General features: G+C 37.7%; 1 protein-coding gene across 1 annotated transcript in view; it reads right to left on the reverse strand.

Annotated features, from left to right (window-relative positions):
* LOC128626259 (EGF-like and EMI domain-containing protein 1) overlaps positions 1-24,118 on the reverse strand; it is a 203,190-nt gene extending 179,072 nt beyond the window's left edge. Inside the window, 1 exon segment of the mRNA XM_053657730.1 lies at positions 23,860-24,118. Within this exon segment, the coding sequence (XP_053513705.1) occupies positions 23,860-24,118 (259 nt within the window).
* Positions 24,119-24,302: the final 184 nt, after the last annotated feature.

Below are 24,302 nucleotides of genomic sequence, written 5' to 3' on the forward strand. Positions count from 1 at the left end.
TTTGTAAAATGACCTGGTCAATGGAAGGACAATCAAAGGTGCATATTTTTATAGTGTTAGATAATCCTCAGGGACCCCTAAACCATGCCCAGCACTCCACTGGTAAGACAGATATCCTGGAATCTCTTTTGCCCATTTCCAAGCCTTGCACTATTTTTACAGACAATAAAAACAGCAGAAACTCTTTTTCATTTTAGATATGTTAAATATGCAGTGCCTAAGAAATGCTCAAGAAAGGAAGTCCAGCGTGCAATCAGAAGCGTGAGACGGCACATTAGTAGAGGAACAGGTCTGAATAAATTTGCCAGCTCTGCTTGATCTTTCCACATACCTCATCAGTGAACTTACTGAATTCAAACGTAATCATAGGCTGGAATTGGATGCAACTGCCCTTCCCTTCCTCTTTTTTTTTTGTTATTAACCTATTGTAGTTTCCTACGATCCCTGTGTCTAACAGGCTTAAACACCTTCGTTCTGTGTTCTTGAACTGGTTTCCCTTTTGTGGCTTTTTGATCCCCGTTTATGTTTCGTTCAGGTCTCTGGATTGCAGCTTTTTTTTTTTCTGTTAGGGCAGCCCCTCAGACCCAGATTTCAGCTGGTGTTTCTGGTAGGAAATGCTTACTCCAATCAAATGCTTGCTCCTAACAAAGAAGAACCCAACTTTTATCTTAGTCATTTTTCTGGTACTTGATTGAGTCCTGCCTTAAAATAGAAGGACCAGAAAAGTAGATATGAGTCACCTGCACAGGCAAGAATTTTTTCATATAAATGTCAATATTTCACGTTTTCTCTCTGGCCTTTAACCACTTCTGTAGCTCACCAACAGTATCTCCTTTTCTCTCCTCTCTATGTGCTGGGTGTTTGTCATGTGATCTATAAATAGCTCTTGTAACTGCTAAGTAGAACAAAGTGTTCATCCATTCACTCATCCATTCTTTTGCTCATTCATTCATCAAAAATTGCTAAATGTCTCCTATGTGCTAAGGACTATACTAGGTGCCTGAAGATACATAGATGAACAAAATATATCCTTGCCTTCTAAAAACTTGATGACCAAGGGCTACAAAGCAATGAATCTTTGACCTTTCCAGGTATATTCCATTTGCACATGTTCACTCAGTGGTCCTGCATGTAAAGGAACTATCTGTCCAAACAGACCAGGCTATAACCCTGAATAGTTTTGAATCAGAGCTGAATGAACCTCAAGGAGTTCTCCTCAAACCAAATCCAACTCTCACTTTCAGGAACCTGACAAAGCCATAATGGAACTTCTTTCTAATCATAAACAGTACCCTGACAGATTTACCTTAAAGATCTCAATTTCACAAAGAAATTAAGGTGTTAGATTAGCTAATTATTATTATTGTTGTAGTTGTTTTGAAGAGAGGGGAAGGGAGGAAGAGAAATATTGATGTAAGTGAGAAATATCAATCAGTTGCCTCTTCTATGTGCCCTGAGCAGGGACCAAACCTGCTACCTAGGCAACGTGCCCTGACCAGCAATTGAACCTTGGACCTTTTGCTTTGTGGGACAATGCCCAACCAACTGATCCACACTGCCAGGGCTACCTGATAAATGTTTTTAAAACTATTTGACTGTATTTGTGATATACTTATACATTATATTAAAAAACAGCAATAGTTTTATTGCTTCAGAAATTTGATTTACTTATCGAGAATGCACAATTAAATATGTATCTAATAATTTGTATCTAATAATTTGTAAATATGTATCTAATAATGTATCTTATGTATCTAATAATTTCACCAGGTGATAGCAATGTCTGAAGCTGTTGTGCTTCATCTGAGGCTGCTACAGTGAGGGCAGGATAGGGCCTGCTGGTGTGCTCTTCTTCCACCCACTGCCCTTCAAAGAAACCTATCAATAAGGTACAAACAGGGAAATAAATGTATACATGTAGATATCTCCCATTTATAACAGGGAGATATATAGATCCACACACTAAAATTTGAATTAAAAAAAACATATATATATATAGTGTTGTCTTTGGTTGTCATACATTTTGGGAAAAGCCAAAAAATGGTTTTTAAAAATATTCTCTTTCAACTCACCCTGGTAAGAAAATGATGGTAACAAAATAATGTCACCACTAAAACAAATAAACAAAAGCCATATGGGTCTGATCAGGAAAGTTTTGGAGAAGAGACTCTAAAGATGAAAAAACAAAACCAAAAGTGACCAGCCATATTAGTTTGATCAACGCCCTTCTGCTTCTTTTGCTACAGATCTATAGCAGAATACCCCAGCTACTTATTGTTTTGATTGTAACAACATAAGAAATGTATTTTTGGAATTTTATTTTTAAATTATCTCCAGTAACGGTACATGTATATTGTTCTATTCTCTGATAAGCACAAATAACTAGTAGGTAGCTTTGAAACACATATAGTCATATAAAAGGGGTAGATTTTCAACATTTGCCAAGGTCATTAATGCCATGAGGAAATCAGGAGATAACTGAAATGATACATGAAGAGATGAAACTCTAGGTGAATGGGCTGTATATTAATGAATCAACATCACATTTATGAAAAGTTTTGAAAAATTATTCCTAATTTTTGCTTATTTCTAAAGTTTTAAAGCTTAGGAAGGTAAGTTTTAGGAGGACTAAAATCTGAATTAAAGAAACCCCACTGATCCATCAGAAACATTTTTGCTGTAATCTTTCTCAGGATAATTTGCATTCCCCTCCACTGATTCCTGCAGAATTTATCATCGTCTCCACTTTTGTACCTGCACGGCCTCTCTGTTTCTTTTTGTGAAACCATCAGTTCATAAATGATCTCACCTAGAGATCAATTCTCCTACTTCTGCCTGACAAAGTGATAGAGACGTTTTGTAAAAGGAAAAAAAAATAGCATTCTGAAAAAAAGATTTAAAAACAGAAGATTTTTTCAATTTAATTAAAAATAAAGAATGCTTTATTGGCATAAAAGTCATTAAGTGAATTTAGGGTGACTTAAAGCAAAAACACTTCCCAAAGAAAGAACTTACCCTCTAGGCAAGCTGTTGAAGGTTAAATCAGATAGATACTCGTAGGTCTGTGGAAAACAAATGGTGCTCGGAAACAAGCTTCCTCTGCTCCTAGAAGGGATGGAAATGAGATGGCAGTCCAAGTACTGGATAGGAGGAGATGTGTACAAATACAAATGTAAAGTCTGACCATTAATGAGTTTAAAAAATGGCAAAGGTGTCTTCCCAGAGTATGCGCGGTTCTCTGTCTATTGAACAAGGTGTATTCTGACACTTTTAATTGATGTAGAAAGGTGCCTGTGGTAGATCATGTTTCCTCCAAGTCAGACGCAGATGTTGGTTCTCAAGTGGCTGTCAGAGCTCCCCGGTGAGCCAAAGAGAAGCTCCGATTAGTGGCTGTGGGCACAAGATGATCAGCCTTAGGAGAAGGCTCCAGGGCACACAATCTCCTCCAGTGCTAGGACAGGCTTAGTACACTGACAGGCATTCCCATCGGAAGCCACACAGTACATGATCTTGCTGATGGCTTCACCAGGCCCATGGTAATTCCCCCTCTTAGGGGTTGCACTTGGAAGCATGACCAACTGAGATCGGCCAAAGGGTAGGACCCTGGAGCTCCCAGGGAAAGGATGACAGAAAATGCCTGGAAGAAACAGCTGAGAATTCAAAATGAATTCTACAGTCTGAGCAATACTTCAGAATCTGAAATCCCGGACACAAACTCCCCAAATAAATACCCTGAAAGAACTTTAGTTGTTGCTAGGCATGTAGGTTGTTAAAATATTAATGCATTTCCATATTGGTTTGGAAAGTAGTCTCTGTCCTGAGATGCCTCAGTGACTCCCCAGCCATTGGACTGGCCCCCAACCCTGGACCTCCCCGACTTCTACCATTGCAAGTAATAAATGATTAAAACCTAGTAGTAGGGGCCCTAAGGACCCTGGCAGCTCTGGCATCTGCTCTGAATGTGTGGACTTCCTGTGCCATACAGGTTACTAAATAACTTTTATATTACCTTTGCTTAAGTCCAACACTCAAAATTAAGTACGATGCATTTTATTCTTTTCTCATTCCATCTTCACTACAAGTGCCCTTCCTTTCATACGAGTCTCCCATATACTTCACAGAAACAAGGCTGTATCTATAAGGTTAACAAAGGGAATATTAAAGTCACTATCTGGTATTGGATTCAAAGCTTCGGTTATTGTTTCCAATTCCAGTGGCCCTGAGATTGGCAAAGTATGAAATAAAGGAAATATGAGATGTGACTATAAGTGATGAAACTGATTTTCCCATGTGTCTTGTGGGATTTCCCTGATTACTTTTTCATCATGCCCTGTATAGTTGGTAGGTAAAACTTGCCTTCTTAGCATACTGATTTTGTGCATGGCCCAAATAAAACATGCATTATTTTCCTTAAGTTCATGAGGGCTCTTTAAAAAGGAAAACACAGTGTTTTACAGAGAACTCCCAGATTCCTACCAGTCTTTTTCCCCCCACTGCTAATTTGTTCTTTTAAAATATTTTCCTCCAAGAACAGGACAGAAACTGTTACCTGGCATAATAGAGTATTATGTCCCTAATGGACAGCAAACCAGCTAATGACCAAACTACCAAAACCACATTCAGTGCACAGTTTTATGAGGATAGAATTATCAAAGGACGCCAAAGACACTGAGTGCCTTGGACTTGCCATCACCAGTTGTCCCCCTCCCCGCCCCACCCCACCCAGTGGCTAAGAGGTATGTGAAAATGAGGCAAAAGGAGCAAGGAAAGGATTTTGCAAAGATACTTCAAGATAGCCATTTGCCCTGAGGTTTTATTTATGAGCCTTCCCTTGTTCTTCTGAAGAGTTTACAAATTAGCGGCATGATGCTTTGCAGGTGTTTGACAGCATCTGAATGGTTTCCCAAATTTTATCACTCAACTTTGTTAATGGCACAGCCAAGGGACAGAGACAGTAGCACCTGGGGCCAGAGTTATATTTTCCTTTCTGAACAAAAACTTAGTTTTGTAAGAAAGTGAAATCTGCCATTTCTGTGCTGTGAAGTCAACCTTTCCAAAGTAATTTCACCTAATACTAATTGTCTATATATAGTAAAAAGTCAGAGCGAATCCAGGAAAGAACCACTGTCGATGGCTGCTTACTCTTCCCTAGTGTGTTTATGTAAGCATGAAATCTATCTACATGGTGACAATGTAATCTTCCTTAATGTTGTTAGATATCTTTCAAGTATTTTTACCTCTACTTTACAGAGCAAAGAAAATAATACATTTGTATATAATACTGTATGCATGCTGTTTTACCAATATGAGATCACATTGCACATTCTCTTTTATAAACAGTTTAATTTGATTAATTTAATACTATTCCACAAATATTTCCATGTTATGACTATTGTATGATATTTTATTTTTTAAAGATTTTATTTATTTATTTTTAGAAAGGAAAGGAGGGAGAAAGGAAGCGACACATCAATGTGTAGGTGCCTCTCTCACACCCCCTCGGGGACCTGGCCCAAAACCCAGGCATGTGCCCTGACTGGGAATTGAACTGGCAACCCTTTGGTTTGCAGGCCATCACTCAATCCACTGAGTCACGCCAGCCAGAGCTTATTCTATGATATTTTAATAATCGTAAGACAGTGCCATGATTTATGTAAAAAGTTTCCTAGTAATGGAGTTTAATTTCTATTTTAAGTTATGATCAGTAATACTCCTATTAACCTCCTAGGTAAATATTTGTACACATTCATGCTTATGAAATGACTCATTAATGTTGCTAAAAACAGTCCGACACAACTGAGGCTGGCCTGTCACTTGTACGCTGATCTACATGCTCTGTCTGCAAAGAAAATATTGCAAGCATACTCTGTGCCTGCTGCTTTCATAATGATTTTGGTGTTCTCTCCTCAGAGAGGCATTTCAAAGTGTCTGCCCTGTGTATCCTGCATAGAAATAAATATCACAATATTTTGCATTTTCAAAAAGTTTTTTGATTTAAAAAATTTAAACTTAAAGTAGTTTTTAGAGGTAGTTGTATTCTCTGTACAATATTGAATCAGAATCAGAGCATCGCACATCACAAGGGACTGAAGTATTGAATAAAAAATTACTCAATAATTTATGCTTAAATAAATGATAAGCAATCTTGGGGAAAATGTCTTTAGAGCCTCAGCTCACACCATTTACAAAAATAGATGTAGATGGATTAAAATGTTTTTTTTAAAATAAGCTATTGAAAAACTGGAATTGGATATTCATGAAATCTATGAAGAAGGGCAGAGTTTTATAATAAGACGTTAGAAAAATCACAAAGAAAATAATCAACGAGTTTGTCTTTACCAAATTTTTAAAAACTTTTGCATGTTACAAAAACAAAGATCAAATGAAAGAACAAACTGTGATGTTTGAAAATATAGCAGTATAACACATCGCCACCCTTACTGAAGAGAACACACTTATTAATAAGAAAATCACTAAGTAGGCAGACACAGAACTTCTGTAGAGACGAGTCACAAAGGTTGGCAATTCCCAACTTTAACAAACATTTTAAAAACACTACCCTCACTAGAAACCAAACAAGACTGATTGATAAGGTGATGGTATAGCATATTTTAACCTATAAAATATGACAATTTAAAATACAAGACAAAGTATAATGAAGGTGTACTTTCTGGAACATTTCTAGTTAAAGTACATATGGTTATCTGAACTTTTGGAAAAATATGTCAGTATGAATAAAGTGCTAAAATAAATATATATATATCTTTATTCATTGAAAAACTAATAATAACAGACAAAAATATTTTATCCATTTGAGTACATGTATGTTGGATGAGGTTTCAAAAACTATGAAGCACATAATGCAAGTATATAGTATAAAATCATCTTAAGTCACAATAAGCATCTGATCCCATAGTTGGCTAGCATAGTGTACCTGACATGTAGAACTCAGGCAATAAATATTTGTTAAATGAATGAAAATAGAAATCTATTTTATCAATGAATATGAAATGACAATCTAGAGAGAAATGAGAAAACACACCAAAATGTCAATGAGTTTGTATTAGTACAGCAGCATTTGTGGGTGATTTGCATGCCTAATAGCCTTTATTATCTTTTATTTTTACTTATATCACTTTTTAAAAGAAAAATTATAATTCAGTAAGCATATATGTTAGATTTTGTCCTATCTTAGGTTAACCACTTCCAAGTTGTGCTATTTAGCACTGTGGTTTGTATTAATCCTGAGGGTGCTCTCTTAGAAGCCTAGGAAAGATTGTTTTACAACATATTTCTTCCACTTCAGTAAAAGAATCCTATATCTTATTTAAGAAGTAGGGGGAAAGGGGATTTCTGGAAAGAACTTTTGTAAGAGGTAATGTTTGAAAGATGGTTAACATTTCTAAACATCCACAATATCCTTGTATTAGTTTTACTTATATATAATTACACTCAAGAACAGCCACATCAAAGCTCAGAGATGTAACTACATCAATATTCTGAAATTAATGACAGATTTGCCAGCATTTATATATTGTGCAGTGTATTTGGTGGAGATCCAGACTGAATTTGACAAGCACATAAAAAGCCATTGGGAGAGTTTGAACAGGGAACTGCAGGAGCTCAACTCAACGCGTCCGATAGTGCCCTCACCTCCTCCCCCAGGCGGCCTTCCTGTTCTCCTTAGAGGTCCCTCTTCCATTCCCAGTGCTTTCCTTCCGGTGCCTTTAAAATAGAATTGATTTCTATTTTTATTCCCTTGGTATTCCATATAACAGCTGGTTAATCTGAACTAATGTGTCAATAAGTCTCCTCTTCCATGTAACAAGCACATTTTAACAAAGACATTCTGGGGATAGTACCTAACTCAAGACAAACAAAAGGATTTTTACGTGTCAGCTCCAATAGATTAAATGTGGCTTCCTAAACATTGTGGGGAGACAGAATGTGATACCATTTCTGGTCTCAGCAGTAAAAATTACTGTGGATAGAAAGTTGTCATTGCGTAAGATAGTGTAATGATGGTATGTATAGTATTTGCCTTGTCTCCAAAGCTAGATGATTACCTCAGTAATGGAATGGAAATAATTTATGATGTACAACTCACTCCACCCATGTAATGGACAGTGGGCAAATATTCTGGCAGAAGGTGGAAAACACAAGCAAATCCCAGATATTAAAAATCCTTCACAATGGGTCTGTGTTTCCTGGTGCTGATCTGTTACAGAGTTTTGTGCTCATTTGCACCAAAATGAAAAAACAAAAGAGAGAGAGACAAGTGTAATGTTTTTTCATAAAGTTTAAGTCTTCCTCAATTTAAAGATTTTTTTAAATTCTAAAATTGTTTGTTCCCTTTTTTAGGTACTATAAATAATCTTCTTTATGAAATGATCACAGGTAGATCACATAGATTTCCCCCCTAATACCCTTACTATTTAATTTCAAGAGCAAGAGTGAGAGCGAGCGAGCGAGAGAGAGAGAGACACTAGCAAAATCTAAAAGTTTTGGGACACTTCCTAATTCATAGCATATTTTAGATATCAGAGTTTTCAGAGTTTCAGTCTATCAAAGCTTTCTTCTTTACATAATGTCACATTTTCAACTATAAATACATAGAAGACATATCTTTCTACCACCTCCTTATGAGAAAAAATATTCGGTATGATTTTGCTTTTCTTGAACTCAAAGGTCACTGTCACATTCATTATTTACTGTAAATAAATACTAACAACATGGAACTACTTGCTTTAAATGAATACAGGCTGCCCCATGACTTGAATAGTCCCATAAGATTTTTCTTCTAGTATTTTTTAATATTTCAGTTTTGGTTTACTGGTTATGAGTGCTCCCTGTCAGAGCTTGCAATAGTTCATCTGTTCTTATTGCCTCCTCATCCAGCAACAATTCTGCTAAGAACTGGGCCACATGGTTGATGGATGAGAGTAAAGTTCCTAACTATAGTGTTTGACCTTTGAAACATCTAATTTGGGTTGGGAAAAACATTTGTGATGACTTTATGGTTCTCAGTGGTTCTCTAAAGAGGTATGTGACAGTTACTACAAACAAGATCACTCAAAATCTACTCCTAAACCCTGTCTGGTTTCATCCTTCCATCCAGGCCAGAAAGCGTTCATGCAGTGCTGGCCCTATGACACAGTCGTAGCCTATGGAACACGAACAGAAGTATGCACAAGATTCCCAGGAACCTTTGCTAACACAGGCACTGACTCATCCTACTTTGTGAGTCATCTTTTGGGTTAGAATATAGAAGAGACAGCTGGAGGTGCAAAAGCCATTTTAAAACCATGGATGAAGAGGATGCTGAAGGGGTAAAGTTAAAAGTGCCTGGGTTCTCAGAGATGTTCCTTAGCTTTACCAGTCCTGGATGCCTGACCCCAGACCTCTTGAAATGGGAGATACATTAACTATTCATTGTTTAAGCTTCTCTTAATTTGTAGTTGAACATATTCTATACCATACTTCAGTATTATATATCTGATTTCTTTAGAGGTAAATACCATTAGTTTGTTTTGTCCTTAAAATATTCCCCACAGAGATTTGAGTACTGTGAAATATAGCCAAGGTCACTGAGAAATTTCTGAAGAGAGTTTCATATGAGCATTTTGAAAACTGTATATCCAAAGTACATTAGTAAGTTATATTTCAATTTTCAATTGAAGAGTAAGAAGGGTCTATGAATATCCAATCAAATATTCCCAGGACCACAAGCCAGGAGAGCCTTGCATTACTACAAAATGATTCAATCTTATTATTTCACTGTTTCAGAACTCAAACTAACAAAGACAATTTTCTGTTGTTAAATAGAATGTGGATATATTTTGAAATTTTTTTCTGGTGCATCTTCAAATGACAAGTCATACACTGTGGGGGGAAAATTGTCAAAAGGTAGCAGAAAACTGAGTCATGGATGCTTATTCAGCAGTCAGGAGTGTGAGGGATTAAGCAAGTTGCAGAAAGCCTCACAATGGGTTTAATGACTCATAATCTGGCCCAAATTGAAATCAAATGTGTTCCATCTATGGGATGTTTATCATTGATTCCCCTACCCCTTTACTTCAATAACAAGGATGTTAAAAATTCTGTGTGTAATACCTTTGGACACTGAAGAGCTCATTTGGGGGATTAAAAAAAAGCTCACATAAATGAAATGAAAAGAAACATTGGCATCGGCCTCTCTTCCCTTTGCATTTTATCACCTGATCGCTTATAGAGAGCACAGAAAGCAGGACACTGAGGTCTTTGCATTTAGACTGTACAAATAATTAGTTTTGTGCTGAAACCTTTCCATTGTGTTAGTGAAGGCCTGAGCGGAGCAACCCTGAGCAGCTGACGGAATTCCCTCACTCTTCAGAGGCAGGCTGCCTATATTGGGTGAAAAGAACAGGCCTTGTAAGTAAAATGAACAAATCTCGTTCTTCCAGAAGTCAAAGTTGAATGCAGAAGGAGGTTAACTGCTGCAATTTATCTGTTATTTGGCAAAAAATCTTTTTGTACTATTATAATTACAAAACAACGGTTTTTATTTTAATCTATTGAATTTATTAGGGTGATGCTGGTTAATGAGATTATATGTTTCAATTGTACATTTTCATGACACATGATCTGTACCCACATTGTTTTAAAAATTAGAAAATAGAAGAAAGTCATGAACAAGCCTACCAGCCTCGCAAAACATAACTGCTATTACCATTTTTCTCTTTTGTTTGAGAATATTTTCCTTTGCTTCTTTTGTCATTTTAAAATCATTTTGTATATGTAATTTTGTATTTTGCTTTTTATCGATGTCTCCTAAGGATTTTCATATGATCTCAGTCTTTTTAAATTTAATATTTATTATAGTTTTTATTACCATTTATTATGCTCACCCCTCCCTCCTCCAGCAATCACCACACCGTTGTCCACGTCTATGAGTCCTTTTCTTTTTTGCTCAATCCCTCCAACCACTAACCTCTCCCCACCACCAGCTGTCTCTTGCTCTCCATCTATGAGTCTGTCCTCATATTCCTTTTCAGTTCAGTTTATTCATTAGATTCCACATATGAGTGAAATCATATAATATTTGTCTTTCTATGACTGGCTTATTTCACTTAGCATAATGTTCTCCAGGTCCAACCATGCTGTCACAAAGGGCAAACTTCCCTTTTTAATGACCAACTACTATTTTCTCATGTAAATTCAAATTCAAAATGGATCATATTTTAAATGTTAGACACTGAAGCTATAAAAATCCTAGAAGAAAACACAGGCAACAAAATCTCAGATATTGCTCATAGCAATATTTTATCAGATATATCTTCCTAGGCAAGGGAAGCAAAAGCAAAATTAAATAAATGGGACTACATTGAACAAAAACTTCTTGCATGGCAAAGGAAGTCATCAGAAAAATAAAAAGACAGCCCACAGAATGGGAGAACATATTCACCAATACATCTGATAAAGATTTCATACCCAAAATTTATAAAGAACTTAGAAAACTCAACACCAAAAAAAGAACCCCAATTTAAAAAATGGGCAAAAGTCCTGAATAGACACTTATTCCAAGAGGACATACAGATGACCAACAGACATGTGAAAAGATGCTCAATGTCACTATTTATCAGAGAAATGCAAATTAAAACCACAGTAAGATATCATCTCACGCCTGTCAGAATGGTTATTATCAATAGTAATTGATAATAGTAAACAAGCTGTTTACCATCAGTAAACAACAAGTGTTGGTGAGGATGTGGAGAAAGGGGAACCCCTTTGAACTGTTGGTGGGAATGCAGATTGGTGCAGCCACTGTGGAAAGCTGTATGGAAATACCTCCACCAATTAAAAATGGACCTGCCTTTCGACCCAGTCATTCCACTTCTGGGAATATATCCAAAGGAACCCAAAACACTAATTTGAAAGGACATAAGCCCCCTATGTTCACTGCAGCATTACTTACAATCACCAGGATAAGACAACTACGGGTTGCAGTCTTTATAATCATCATTTTAATGCTTATATCATAATTCATACTTTATATAGTATAATTTTCTTACCTATCTTTAATCATTTAAGTTTTTTTACAGTACCATAATGTTTTGCTTAAAAATGCTACACTAGCCCTGGCCGTTTTAATTCAGTGGATTGAGCACAGGCCTATGAAGCAAAGGGTCGCTGGTTTGATTCCCAGTCAGGGCACATTCCTGGGCCATGTCCCCAGTAGGGGACACCTAAGAGGCAACCAAACACTGATGTTTCTCTCCCACTCTTTCTCCTTCCCTTCTCCTCTCTCTAAAAATAAATTTTAAAAATATTTTTAAAATAAGGAACTTAAAAAAAATAAAATGCTACACTAAAAAATAAAGTCATACATCATGTTCTTTATTTTAGATTCTTTTTTAGGGTATATTTTTAAATGGAATGACTGGGTCAAAGTTATGGACACTGTAATGGCTCTTTACACAAACTGTCAAATTGTTTTCTGAAATGGTTTTGACAATTACAATGGGTCAGAAAATGTAGAAATATTTATTACAGATTGACGCTAGCAGAGGGAATATGCCACTTTGTACCCAAGCAGGTCGGGGCTACTCAAATATCTATTTCTACAATAGCATTTCTTTTCCATAGAGTATTCCTAAAAACACACATCTCTATTGTTACTTTCTGAAAAAGGTTTTGGTGGGAAAATATTAGGAACCACATTCTCACTAACCTGCCTCGGAGACTTACTTTAGACAGCGGTATATTCAGGTTCTGTGATGTGCTATTAGAAAGACAACTCTTCAACTTTGTTTAACCGCATTTCTCCAACACACCTCCCAATGAGTGCCCGCACCTTTTCCTAGCACCTGCTCTTATTTCGACTTATCAACGTGCTCTAAGAAACATGCATAGGAGAAGAGGAAGCATATATCCTATGCAGTTGGTTAGTGCACACAAAACTACTCCCCCCAATCTGAATATATCCTGGAAAATCCCTGCTGTAAAATGATGATGAGACAAGTCTAAGGCAGCTTTAAAAATGCCTAGACATTAGCAGATCTAGACCAGCCCAGACCTACTCTGTGCAACTCCAAGGCTTCAGGTTCATTCAGGGATTCGGGGAGCACTAGAAAGGGAAGTTGCTTTTAGTCAGCTCATAAAAAGAATGATCTTTCCCCTCTTCTTTCTTTTTTCTCTCTGATTGGTTTACAAAAGTATGGATTCATCTGATTCTTCTCTTCCAATGAAGCTGCTGCTGTGTCACAAACAAGAACATAACTAGGAAAAAGTGAAGCCCTAGGGTAACAGCAACGTTGATGGGATATTCCACGTGAACCACTTGGTGCCTGGTGGGACTGCATCACAGGGAATGGTACAACATGTTACTAATGGTAGTGTCTACCCTTATTCCAGGTAAATAAAAGGATTAAACAACTTCTTTAAGAGATAAACTGGCAATTTCTTAGAATTGTCTTTCGATTTGGTATCGCCCTATTAACAACAGACCCATTTTCAGGTAGTAATTTTAAATCATTTGTTAGGACTTATCTAAGAGAAGATCAAAAACTAAGAACAATGAAATGACAACAAACTCACAACTGAATCTAAAAAAAACCAAACAAGCAACAACTAGAACAGGAACAGAATCACAGAAATGGAGATCACATGGAAGGTTATCAGCAGGGAGGGGGAGCTGGGAGCATGGAGGAAAAGGCACAGGGAATGAGAAGCATAAGTAGTAGGTACAAAAGAGACAGGGGGAGATTAAGAAGTATAGGAACTGGAGAAGCTGAAGAACTTATATGTACAACCCATGGACATGACATAATGGTGAGGGAGATGGGGGTGGGAAGGGGGTGCTGGGTGGAGGGGAGTAAAAGGGAGAAAATGGGACAACTGTAATAGCATAACCAATAAAATACATTTGAAAAACTAAATAAATCACTTGTTAGCAACACTGACACAGATACTTAAGTTTGGCAAGAGAGCAAACTACCAGGAGACAAAGATTAAAAGATCAAGTCCTGACGGCGCCTTAAGAGCAAAAAACAGAAAATGTCAACAGGATCAGAACTGAAGCAACAAAACTATGCAAAAACAGAAAAATAAGACAGAAGGCAAACTGAATTCATTAAACAAGTAACATTATCCATGAGGTTGATAACTTGTTGTATGTGAGAACCCAGATCTCTGACATGTGAAATAGCATTCAAATCTAAAATGAAGATTATTGGGCTATCAGAAAAACACAGTCCAGAAATATTTTGCAATGTAGACAAAAAACCTATCATTTCAATTTTCAGCCTGACCATGTCCCTCCGTAATAAATAATCAAACTGATAAAGAAATAAGGAATACAGTCTAAATAGTTTTAATTGCAAGATTAGTAGTCTGTTTAAAAATGTGTGTTCTGTTGCTGTTGGTGTGTGTGGCTCAGTGGATTGAGCATCAGCCTGCAAACCAAAAGGCTGCAGGTTCGATTCCTGGTCAGAGCACATGCCTGTATTGCGGACCAGGTCCTTGGGAAGCATGCAGGCATCAGTGTTCCTCTCTTCCTCCATTCTCTTCTCTCTAAAAATAAATAAAATCTTTTTTTAAAGAAATGTACACTATGAAGCCAACAAGGATTCCCACTATTCATAAACTTTCAGGCTTTGAGGAAGATGCTTCTTTTCTCTAACCCTCAAGTTTCTTCACATATAAAGTATTACTTCCTTCCCTTAAAGGGTTGGGGGGATTAAACGAGATCATGCACAAGAAGTGATCAACGCAATGCCTAGCACATTGTAACTACTCAATAAATGTTAACTAGTATTAAAGTATTACGTGTTTCATTGGGGAATGCAAATGACAAAGTACAGGACTAATTTTGGGTTGAGCCCCAGGCTAAAGTAATAGCTATGGAAAAGAACTCCTGAGCTTCATTTTGGGTGGAGGCCCAGAGGATCCCAGTGGCTTTCTGAACTGGTAGAAACCAAGAATTTTAATTCTTCACCTGGAGTCCCTTGACATGACTCAGCTCTCCTCACGCCTCCGGGAGTTGTAACTGCGTTAGGCCTGACGTCTAATGACAGGAGCAATTTCATCAGTGTCATCTCTGAGCCACACTAAGGCAGCAAGGCTGGGTCACCAATACACAATAAGATCTTTAATGAAATCAGTCCTCCAGGATTAAAGTGTTATTGTCCAATTTTCTCATACTAGACTTAAATTGAGAAAGGACTACTACCCAACATCAGAGGAAAGTTGGTGTAACGAACTAATAGGGAAGTGTCCGAAGAAATGGCAATGCCTTCTTAAAGTTTCCTTTGCTATTACTGAAACTTGGCAATTAGAATTCAAAAGCTAAAGTGGATTTCAGTCTGTATTAGATATTTTCCTCATGGGTATGCTCCCCTCTTGTTTAAAAAAAAATAAAGGAAGGAAGGAAAGATTCAAAGCCATATTTTTTTAAAGTTCTGAACCCTTAAACATCGTCTTTCATATAAGATACAGTATCAGATCTTATTTCCGGCACATGAATCTTGGGATAAAGAAAGTAAACCGGTGATAAAACCACCTATTTGAAGCGTAAGAGTCCTAGGAAGAGGAACCGGCAAAAAGCTGGCTTTAACTAGAACCGACAAAGCTTGGGGCTGAGCATTATGAGAAGTTTATGTTCTGTTTCCTGAGGTGCTCCAGCCAAGGTTCTATGTCTGCCATTAAGGTGATGACCTGGGGCCCCATCTCTCCTAGAGATGCAAGTAATGAATGGAAAGAACCGAGCAGTAGCACAGGAGGAGCCGTTTCCATTGCAGCAACCACGCATGCCTCACCCGGCCACGGTCTCACATGTGTGAGAGGGACCAGGAACACAGAAGTGCAGCTAGTAACTGGAACCTCCCCAATCTTATTCTTCTGGCCCATAAATCCAATAAATAAATATCTTTTTGAAATATCTGCCATTCAAGCATATTTAATGGAGTTCAGACATATGTGTGGGCTGGGATCATTGTAATAGACTGTAATCTTTGAAATTACCCATATAACTCATTCTGCATCACTTGTGTTTAATGGAAATTCCAAAAATGTCATTAAAAGTGAGTTTCACTCATGAGATTCTAAGGTGGAGAGTGATAAATCAGATACACGGTACCTAAACAAGGAATGTTCACATTGAGCAACAACAGGGAGGTGGGGTAGGGGGTGGTGGAACACTGAGAGGATCTCTAAAGTTAAAAGACTATGGTCAGTAGCCTAGGCCTCAGATGAACAGATCTGTGTCTGTGATAAGCTGCTATGGGGCTTTTCCTGTTTCCCTGGAATTGATGTCTAGCACCACAGCTAAGACCAAGTAGATATTGAGTGTCCTGTGTTTTAAAAACAACTGCCAATAACTGTGGCTTCTTAAGAGGCTGTCACATTAGCTGTGCTACATGTCACCTCAGGTCTTTATAACAAGGCGGCTGAGGCTGAGGGTGGGTGGGGTAACCTGCATTCCCTCCACTTCTCACAGAAATGATGTGACTGCTGAGAGACCGCCTGAAAAATAGCATCCTGGCTCTCTAGTCAGTGCCATCCCAGGACTGTGGCCCGCCTTTTGAGGAGACCCCAACTCTGAAGTTCACCGGAAGTAAGGGAAGTTAACAGGAAGTAAGGGAAGTTAACAGGAAGTAAGGGAAGTTAACAGGAAGTAAGGGAAGTACGAAAGAGTTTCAAAGATGTCAAAGAGGAGCCAGAATCTACATCAGGTAACTGTGCTTTGGAAATTCCTATAGCAACCTCCCCTGAGACCACATGAGTAAGCCAAGTGAGAGTTCCTGCCATCACAGTTCTTGCTTTTCCTCCTCCTACCTGCCCTGCCAATCCCTTCTACTTGGCAGGAGCCCAAGTCTGCCTTCGTCATGGGAATTCTTGACTTTTCCCCCCAGAACCTAAATGCTTGTCTTGACACCAGAAGAGTTAGAACCTAAAAGAAGACTGAAAGATATTGACTTCTTCTTTCAAACAGTTTCCTAAAATCTAGGGTCAACACTAAATAGGCAGAAGATAGGATACAAGATTAGAGCTTTTTAAAATATTGGATTGACATTCTAATAGCCGAACATGCCTGGACGAATGTGGAATTTGACTGAGATAATGCTGTAGTCACATTTATTGAGCATTTACTATGAACTAGTCACTGAGATTTAAAGAGTGACTCAACAGATTTAAAGAGTGATTCAACATAGCCTCACAATAATCCTATGAAGCACTACGATCACTCCCATTTTACAGATGTGGAAACCAATGCATGAAAAGTTAAGTACTTTTCCCCAAGTCATACAAGTAGCATGTGCCGAGACCAGATAGCTCAGGTCCTCGCCATTAACCACCACACTCTTCTATCTCTTCCAATTAAGGCTATAAAGGGAGACACAAAGTGTGCTTGCAGAAGACTAGAAAAACAAAACCATTCCATTTTACTACTCTAATCACTTCAGCTCCTCAGTAAACTGGCTAAATATCTGCCTGGGAGGCTTAATAAATATTTAATGAAATTCTTTAATTCTGAAGGGACTGGGGGCCATCTATCCATCACATTATTTTCAGATATTCTTATATTTGTAAATATAAAACATTATAGTTAGGCTTATCCTCTGCACTGTTATAATAAAAAATACTGTAAAGAAAATATAAATACAGACACATCTCCATTTAACCTAAAGCACAGTAACTTTGTAGAAAAAAACTGTTAGTTCACCTAATTTTCTAATGATAAGCCTATGTTTATTACTAATTAAGACATGAATATTTGATTTGGAGATGAATGGTCAGGTTCCTTTCTTAGGATGAAAAGAGACTTGACTAAAGATACATATTTTCAGTACCTCCTCCATTTAAAATCTGTTACAATAATTTCATCTTCAGCTATCTGATAATATTGAGTGATCTCTCCCAAAAGTTTTCTCAAAACTCTGAGTTGTGAAATTTTGTCCAAGTCCTAAAAACTCATGAAAAGTAGTCTTCTGAAAGAATATTCTTTTCTATCTCACTGCTTACTACAGTTAATGAGTAAAATTTTAATTGCTTGATATTTCATTTAATAACTATCTCTGAGCCTTTATTTGTGGGTTGCATTTAGTCTCTTACTATAGATGATTTCTTTCTTGGTCATGATCTAAAAATAAATAGCTAGACAAAACCCAAGCCTTCTCTGTGTCACGTTATTTGTTTTCCAGCCTTATTAACTGGGGAGTCAGTACTTCCCTTCGCCTTGTTCTTGTTTCAAATGTGTTATGAAAGTCTTGTTCCTTCTCCTTTGTGACCTGCTCTAATTGGAACTCATTTTGTGTCCTGGCCTCTCTGACCGCCCCGCAGGCTTCTGATGTTCCCTTCTTCTTGTCCTTGCTGATCTGCCCTTGTTCTATTCAGCAGATAATTGCTTTTTGCATTTCAGATCTTAAAAACAGGCTATGCTTTACAGATGGCAGCCACCTATGTTTTTCTTATCCTTCTTTTCATCATCACGGTTTTATCTGCACTTTGCCTTTAACACTGTCATAGTTTTTTACTTGTAAAGAAATTCCCACCACTTTTCCTCTGAGAGTCAGCGGGCACAGAGTAGTCCCCTCAAATATGCCAGGCTCAGGTATGTGTCTTTTTCATCCCTCTCTAAATTCCACTTCTCCGTTCCTTCCCCATCCTTAGTGTTCTGCCATTGCCCCACCATGAGTGACTGAAAAGGTAGCTCTTAAGTTATAATTACTCTCTCTACTCGCCATGCATTGAATTACTGATGTGCTTCTAGCTCCACAATGGTAAGTCATTGCTGGACTTGAAGCAAATATTATTCCCATTGTGATGAGCCTAAGAAAATGAACTAGATCTACAGACTCCAGAACATGCTTTCCCAATGGCTGCATCTTCTAAAATCTGGTTATTTCTTCTATCATAAAAGTTTTTTTGTAAGCAAGAGTCTGTTGTCTTTATTCTAGTTCAGCTAATTATTTCATTTTTATTTACATATCTATAAGGAGCTTTAGGCCGACACAGCACTTTCAAAGCACTAAAGAGAACCAAAATTAAAACAGTCTTTGCCCCATGAGCTTACACTCTATTTTCACAGTTATAATATTTTAGAACTGCCCTAAATTAGTCTTTTAGGAGAATGCTTCAATATACAATAGTTTTTGTAGTATCTGCAGAACCCAGACAAGTCAGAAAGAAATTTATTTTATCCTACCAGGGTTGTGAATATGCAAATAGGTTCCAGCCTTTCGCACCTGAATGGCTGGATTATATCCTGCAGAAACCTGTTTGGTTTGAGAGATTTAATTAAAACAGTCATGCATAGGTTTTCTTGGGACAAACAGGTTTATAGTATTTCATAGATAATATTGAAAACTTTATGAGCATGTCACAGTCACCAAACTTAACATTAGTTGGTTGGATTTTCTTGCTGTACTTCTAGGTGACTTTTGAATATAGCACTGCACAAAAATAAAAAATCATGGTAGTGATGAGGTCTTTTAGCAGAGGAAATGGAAGTGCACGAGTTAGGAATCTTAGAAGCAACTGGAGACCTAGGATTACACACACAGTGTTTATTACCAGAGAGAGAACTTACTGAAGCCATCAGAGCTAAAGCTATCTTCAAGGCTGACTGTCTATAAGATATGCATCAAAACTAAGGGAAATGAGAATTGTTAGCTCCCTGAGGGCAGAGAACATTTTCAACTTCAGTGAGGACCATGTTTCTGTCTCTGTTTGGCACCCCCTTGCCTTCCATGTGTGTGGTTATCATGTCATTTGTGACTTACAGTAGCACCAGCTGCCTGCTCTGTGTGCCTCTAGTTCCCAAGCATAACACTTGCACTGCCCTTGGCTATTGCAGTTACAGCCCAGTCCTCACCACCAGACTATGGATTCTCTGATGGCGTATTTAATCCCTGTATCTCCAGGGCTTTGCACAGAGCCCAACACAAAATAGGTTTTTCAATAAATGATGCTTGATTAAATAAATGAATTAAGGAATGGGTAGATAGATGGAATTAATTGAACTGAACTAATCAGAAATGGTGATTTTTATGGTGTAAGCTTAATCACTGTTCACTCTAACTCTCTCAGGAAATCTCTTCATGTTCTTCGTTTCTTTTCCCCCAAATACACAAGCATCAGTTGAGTGACTCTAAAGGGTGCTGTACTGATTGGAAATCCTACTTCTCATCCCAAAATAGAAAATGTAAAAGTCCTTCTGCCTGCATCATGAAATATTTTATTACAAAATGTGAAGCACTGCTGTGCCACTGAAGATTAAAAATAAGTAAATGGTTAACATTGCTGTTTGGCTTCATAATAAGTATCCAGATAGCTTTACTATCATTTTTAAAATATGAACATGTTGTCTATCAAAAGAGAATCATCTTTCAAAACACTATGGAGTAACTTAAAATATCTCAGAGATTATAAAGAGAATCATTTAATTCAATTTTGCATTTACAGAACAGTATTTCTGTTTATATTAATCACAAGCTTATTAATAGCAGTTTTCTGTGCCCCCGTGCCAGGTACTGTGCCAGATGAAGAAGAGATAAGACAACAAGAACAAAGAAAGGGTTAGTCTCTAAACTCACGGATCTCACTAATCCAGTGAATCTGGATGGCTAACTGAGGTTTCCCAGTCGGCACAACCTGTATCTGTCCCTTTCTTCCTAGCTCCTCCCTGCTCACAGGTGTTCGGTGCACCGCTTTGATACTCCTAATTGTCCTCAGAAGTCACCATCTCCAACTTACTGCTTTCTGCCACATCTCAAGTCTTACATAGAAGGGAAAATTAAGCTCTCATTCAACAAGTAATTATTAACCGTTAAGGTGAAACACAGACTGCTAGAGGCATGAGGCAATTTTTTCAACAGTCTTTTCATGTCTTCCTGCCAAGCTCCAGGATGGGGAGGCGGGCTGGAAAACAGGAAACAGGAGCTTGTCAGGAAAAAGAGTTGAAATCAGAAAACAGAATCAACTATTAAAACCAATTAAGTCAACATTTTTTATGTTACAAGGAAAATCATTCATGCTTTGCCTTCCTTCAGAAGAATAATCACCGTGAAAACAAATTTAGGATAAGACAGAGATAGGCAGTTAAAGAAAGACATGCCTTCCATTTTTTCCCCTTTGAGGCATGCATATGAACTTAATTGTACGAAAGCGATGGTGTAAGGAAGGAGCAAGTTAGTTCTGTTTGCAAAATTACAATTTTCAAATGGAATCAATTATAGTAACACAAATGCAATTATAAGCTAACCTTCTAGATAACTGAATCATAGTTTAGTTTCAAAAATATATATCTATTTTGTCACCAACTATGTACTCTCTTCTCCTTAAATATAGGGCATACTGCCCCTTTGGTCATTTTTAAGTATATTGAATTGACTGTGCTGTTACAGTTGTCCCACATTTTTTCCTTTGCCCCCCACCACCCAGTGTCCTCCTTCCCTCCAGCAATCATTCCTCCCCAAGTTCATGTCCATGGAGGGAGAATGTAAGCTCTTTGGCTTCTCCTTTTCCTATACTATTCTTGGTCATTGAAGAAGTAAAAAGTACAGATGTGCTCTTGGTATTTTGCAAAAGACAACTCACAGAACGTCTTGAAGAAATAAAGCAGCGATGTATAGTATAGTGTCCTATTTTCACACAACACCTGGCTGCCATAAATGGGTACATTTTTCTAGCTTTAAACTATAGATTATCATGAATTCATTCCCATCAAATGATATCCACAACTCTCTGCAGCCCTCCTATGGGAAATTCAGCTAAAATGAAATCACTCCCTGACTTCCTTTTATCCAATTTCTAAAACTTCAAGAAAAGGTCAAATTTTGATAGTCTGCTTTAACAGTGTATGTGAAGTTGTAAAAAAAGAAAGAAAGAAAAGAACTTCATTTGAAACTTCCAAACTGGAAGATAAGGGGCTCACAGATTTAGTGATGGCATAGCAGCTTTGCCTAAGGTTCTTGATTTGAATTCTGCCTAAATCAGGAGTTATCAGAATTGCTACCAGGCAAAGAACCCATGAAGATATGTAAGAAAAATAATCACTTCTCACACTGCTAAATTATTGGCACAAGGGGCAACCTAAGTGGCCAGTAGAGAATCAGCATGGGCCCAAAGAACGAATTAACCTTTCAGTATTTTTTTCTTCTACAACCTTTAGTATTGGTAAAATAGTAATAGTACAAGGATGTTACCCATTCATAATTATTAATTAAATATAATCTTTCTATTTCTAGACCTGAATTCAGCCACTTAAATACAATCATTTATCTCATTCTCATGCCGTAAAACACTAAGAGAGAGGTTGTTTCAGGAGTCAACTAAACAAGAAACTTGAAATATTTCCTAAAATGTGAAAAGTGGTCAGGACAATACAAATAAATAAACAAATAACATTAAAAGACAGAAAAATCTCCATGCACGTTTAGGGTGAGAAAAGTTACTTCCAACTATGGTTCTTGTATAAAATCTGGGTTGGGTCTTCAGACTCATAGAACTGCGTTCTTAGTAAATGGAGGTGAACCAGAGATAAAGGGGTATTACAGGAAAAGGTTATAATATGGCTTCTATATGTTTTGGAGCAGGACCAAAATGATAAACATTTAAACTTCCTCAGTCTCTCACCACTTCGTTGTCTTTACCCCTCTTCAGCTTCTTCTTCCTTCTCACCAGAAGGATAAGTTAACTTAAGAGGAAAAAAATTACAGGAGGAAGGAAAATGAAGAATAAATTCAGAAACGCTAGGAATAAAGAGGACCTTTGCACCTTTGCACAGAAACACTGAGAAGGAAACAGCCTTGTGAAGACAGTGGTAAGAGATATTTAGATATTTATTCCCACAATTACACAAGGTTTTACTTTCTTTTTTAACAGAGTATAATTCTGAGGAACCTAGAATTGTTATGGTTGAAGGCAATCAGAATACACCACCAAAAAATATACCACGTTTTAAAAGATTAAAAGATTATTTTAAGCTAAAGGCAAAAGAGAAACAACAGACTTTCAAAAAGGCCTTTGCTTCGCTGTCCTCCTATCTGCCTGCACTGGAGGTGACTGCAGACTCTAATCAGCCCAGCGATGACACCAAGGGGGATCTACATCACAAACCTTGGTAGACAACCTTTACCTTCCACTGGTTTCCCCGTGGATTTATCTCCCCACTGTTGGACACCCCTAAAATCCTAAACCTCTTTTCCTTTGTCTTGGAACTTTTCACAAATTTGTTGCTCTTTGTTGAAATGGTATATCAGCCACGGGTTCCAGCTACTTCTTGGACTCTTCACTATGTTTCTATGAAAGCTTCCATATGCCTATGTAATAAACTATGTGTCTTGTTAATCCTCCCTTTGCCAGTTTAACTCATAGGACCCAAGATACTGAACCTAAGAAGGTAGAAGAAATTATTTGTTTACTCTCCTGCAAGGTCACGCAGCTACTAAGCACCACTGTACAAGCACAGGTTAAACTGATTTGAAACCCAAGATCATCTCTTGGGTTTCAAATGACGAAAGTCTTCTACTCGAATGGGCATGAAGTGTGCAGTGTGTGCTGCGGCTGAAGCATGGGGAGAGGAGGAGTGTGACTAAGAAGGGGTCCATAGCAGAGGGGCAGAACATCGTGGTAGAAATAAGAGAAGGAAGCATTTCTGAGTATAAATGAGGTAACTAATCTTCAACAAACAACCTTGGAAAGGAAGAGAATTAGATTCCAAAAATCAGCAATAAGAAATGATGCGCAAACTGGCGATTTCAGTCCAGTAATGGAGAAACCAAAGGAAGATTCCTGGGCATACAGTGGCGTATACACCTTCTGGATGCATGCTTCACAGCTGTGAATAGACATCCCCTGGTAGGCCACCCTCGGCTTTACCATTGCTGGTTCTCAGAGGGAGGTTCTGCCTGCACAAGCTCTGGCACCACTCTGTTGCCTGCAGTGATCCCAAGATGACGGGTGTAAGCAGAAGAAGCAGGGAAGCAGGTGGAGGTAGAAGAAGGAACTGAAAAAGAGAAAACCCTGTTACCGCCACTGTCTGAGGCCCTTTGTAAAAGGCATAAACACTCCTAGAATGTTTTTTAAAATAATACAGGGATTTAAAAACTTGTATCTTAGGAATCAGGAGAGTAGCCATTGCAGTAAAGCTGTCTCATTTCCATTTCAACAACCAGCATCCAAGAATAAGGAGGGAAGAAAACAACTGGGCGTGTTTTGATTTTATTTCTTCTGTCTCCACCTGTCATCTTCAAGGTCACATCTTATAATTTACTCACTTAACTTTGCTTGTGGCAAAGGTTCAGCATATCTTTTATCCAAAC

Source organism: Artibeus jamaicensis, unplaced genomic scaffold (assembly GCF_021234435.1).
Source record: "Artibeus jamaicensis isolate MK-2021 breed Jamaican fruit bat unplaced genomic scaffold, CSHL_Jam_final scaffold_474, whole genome shotgun sequence".
NCBI lineage: Eukaryota > Metazoa > Chordata > Mammalia > Chiroptera > Phyllostomidae > Artibeus > Artibeus jamaicensis.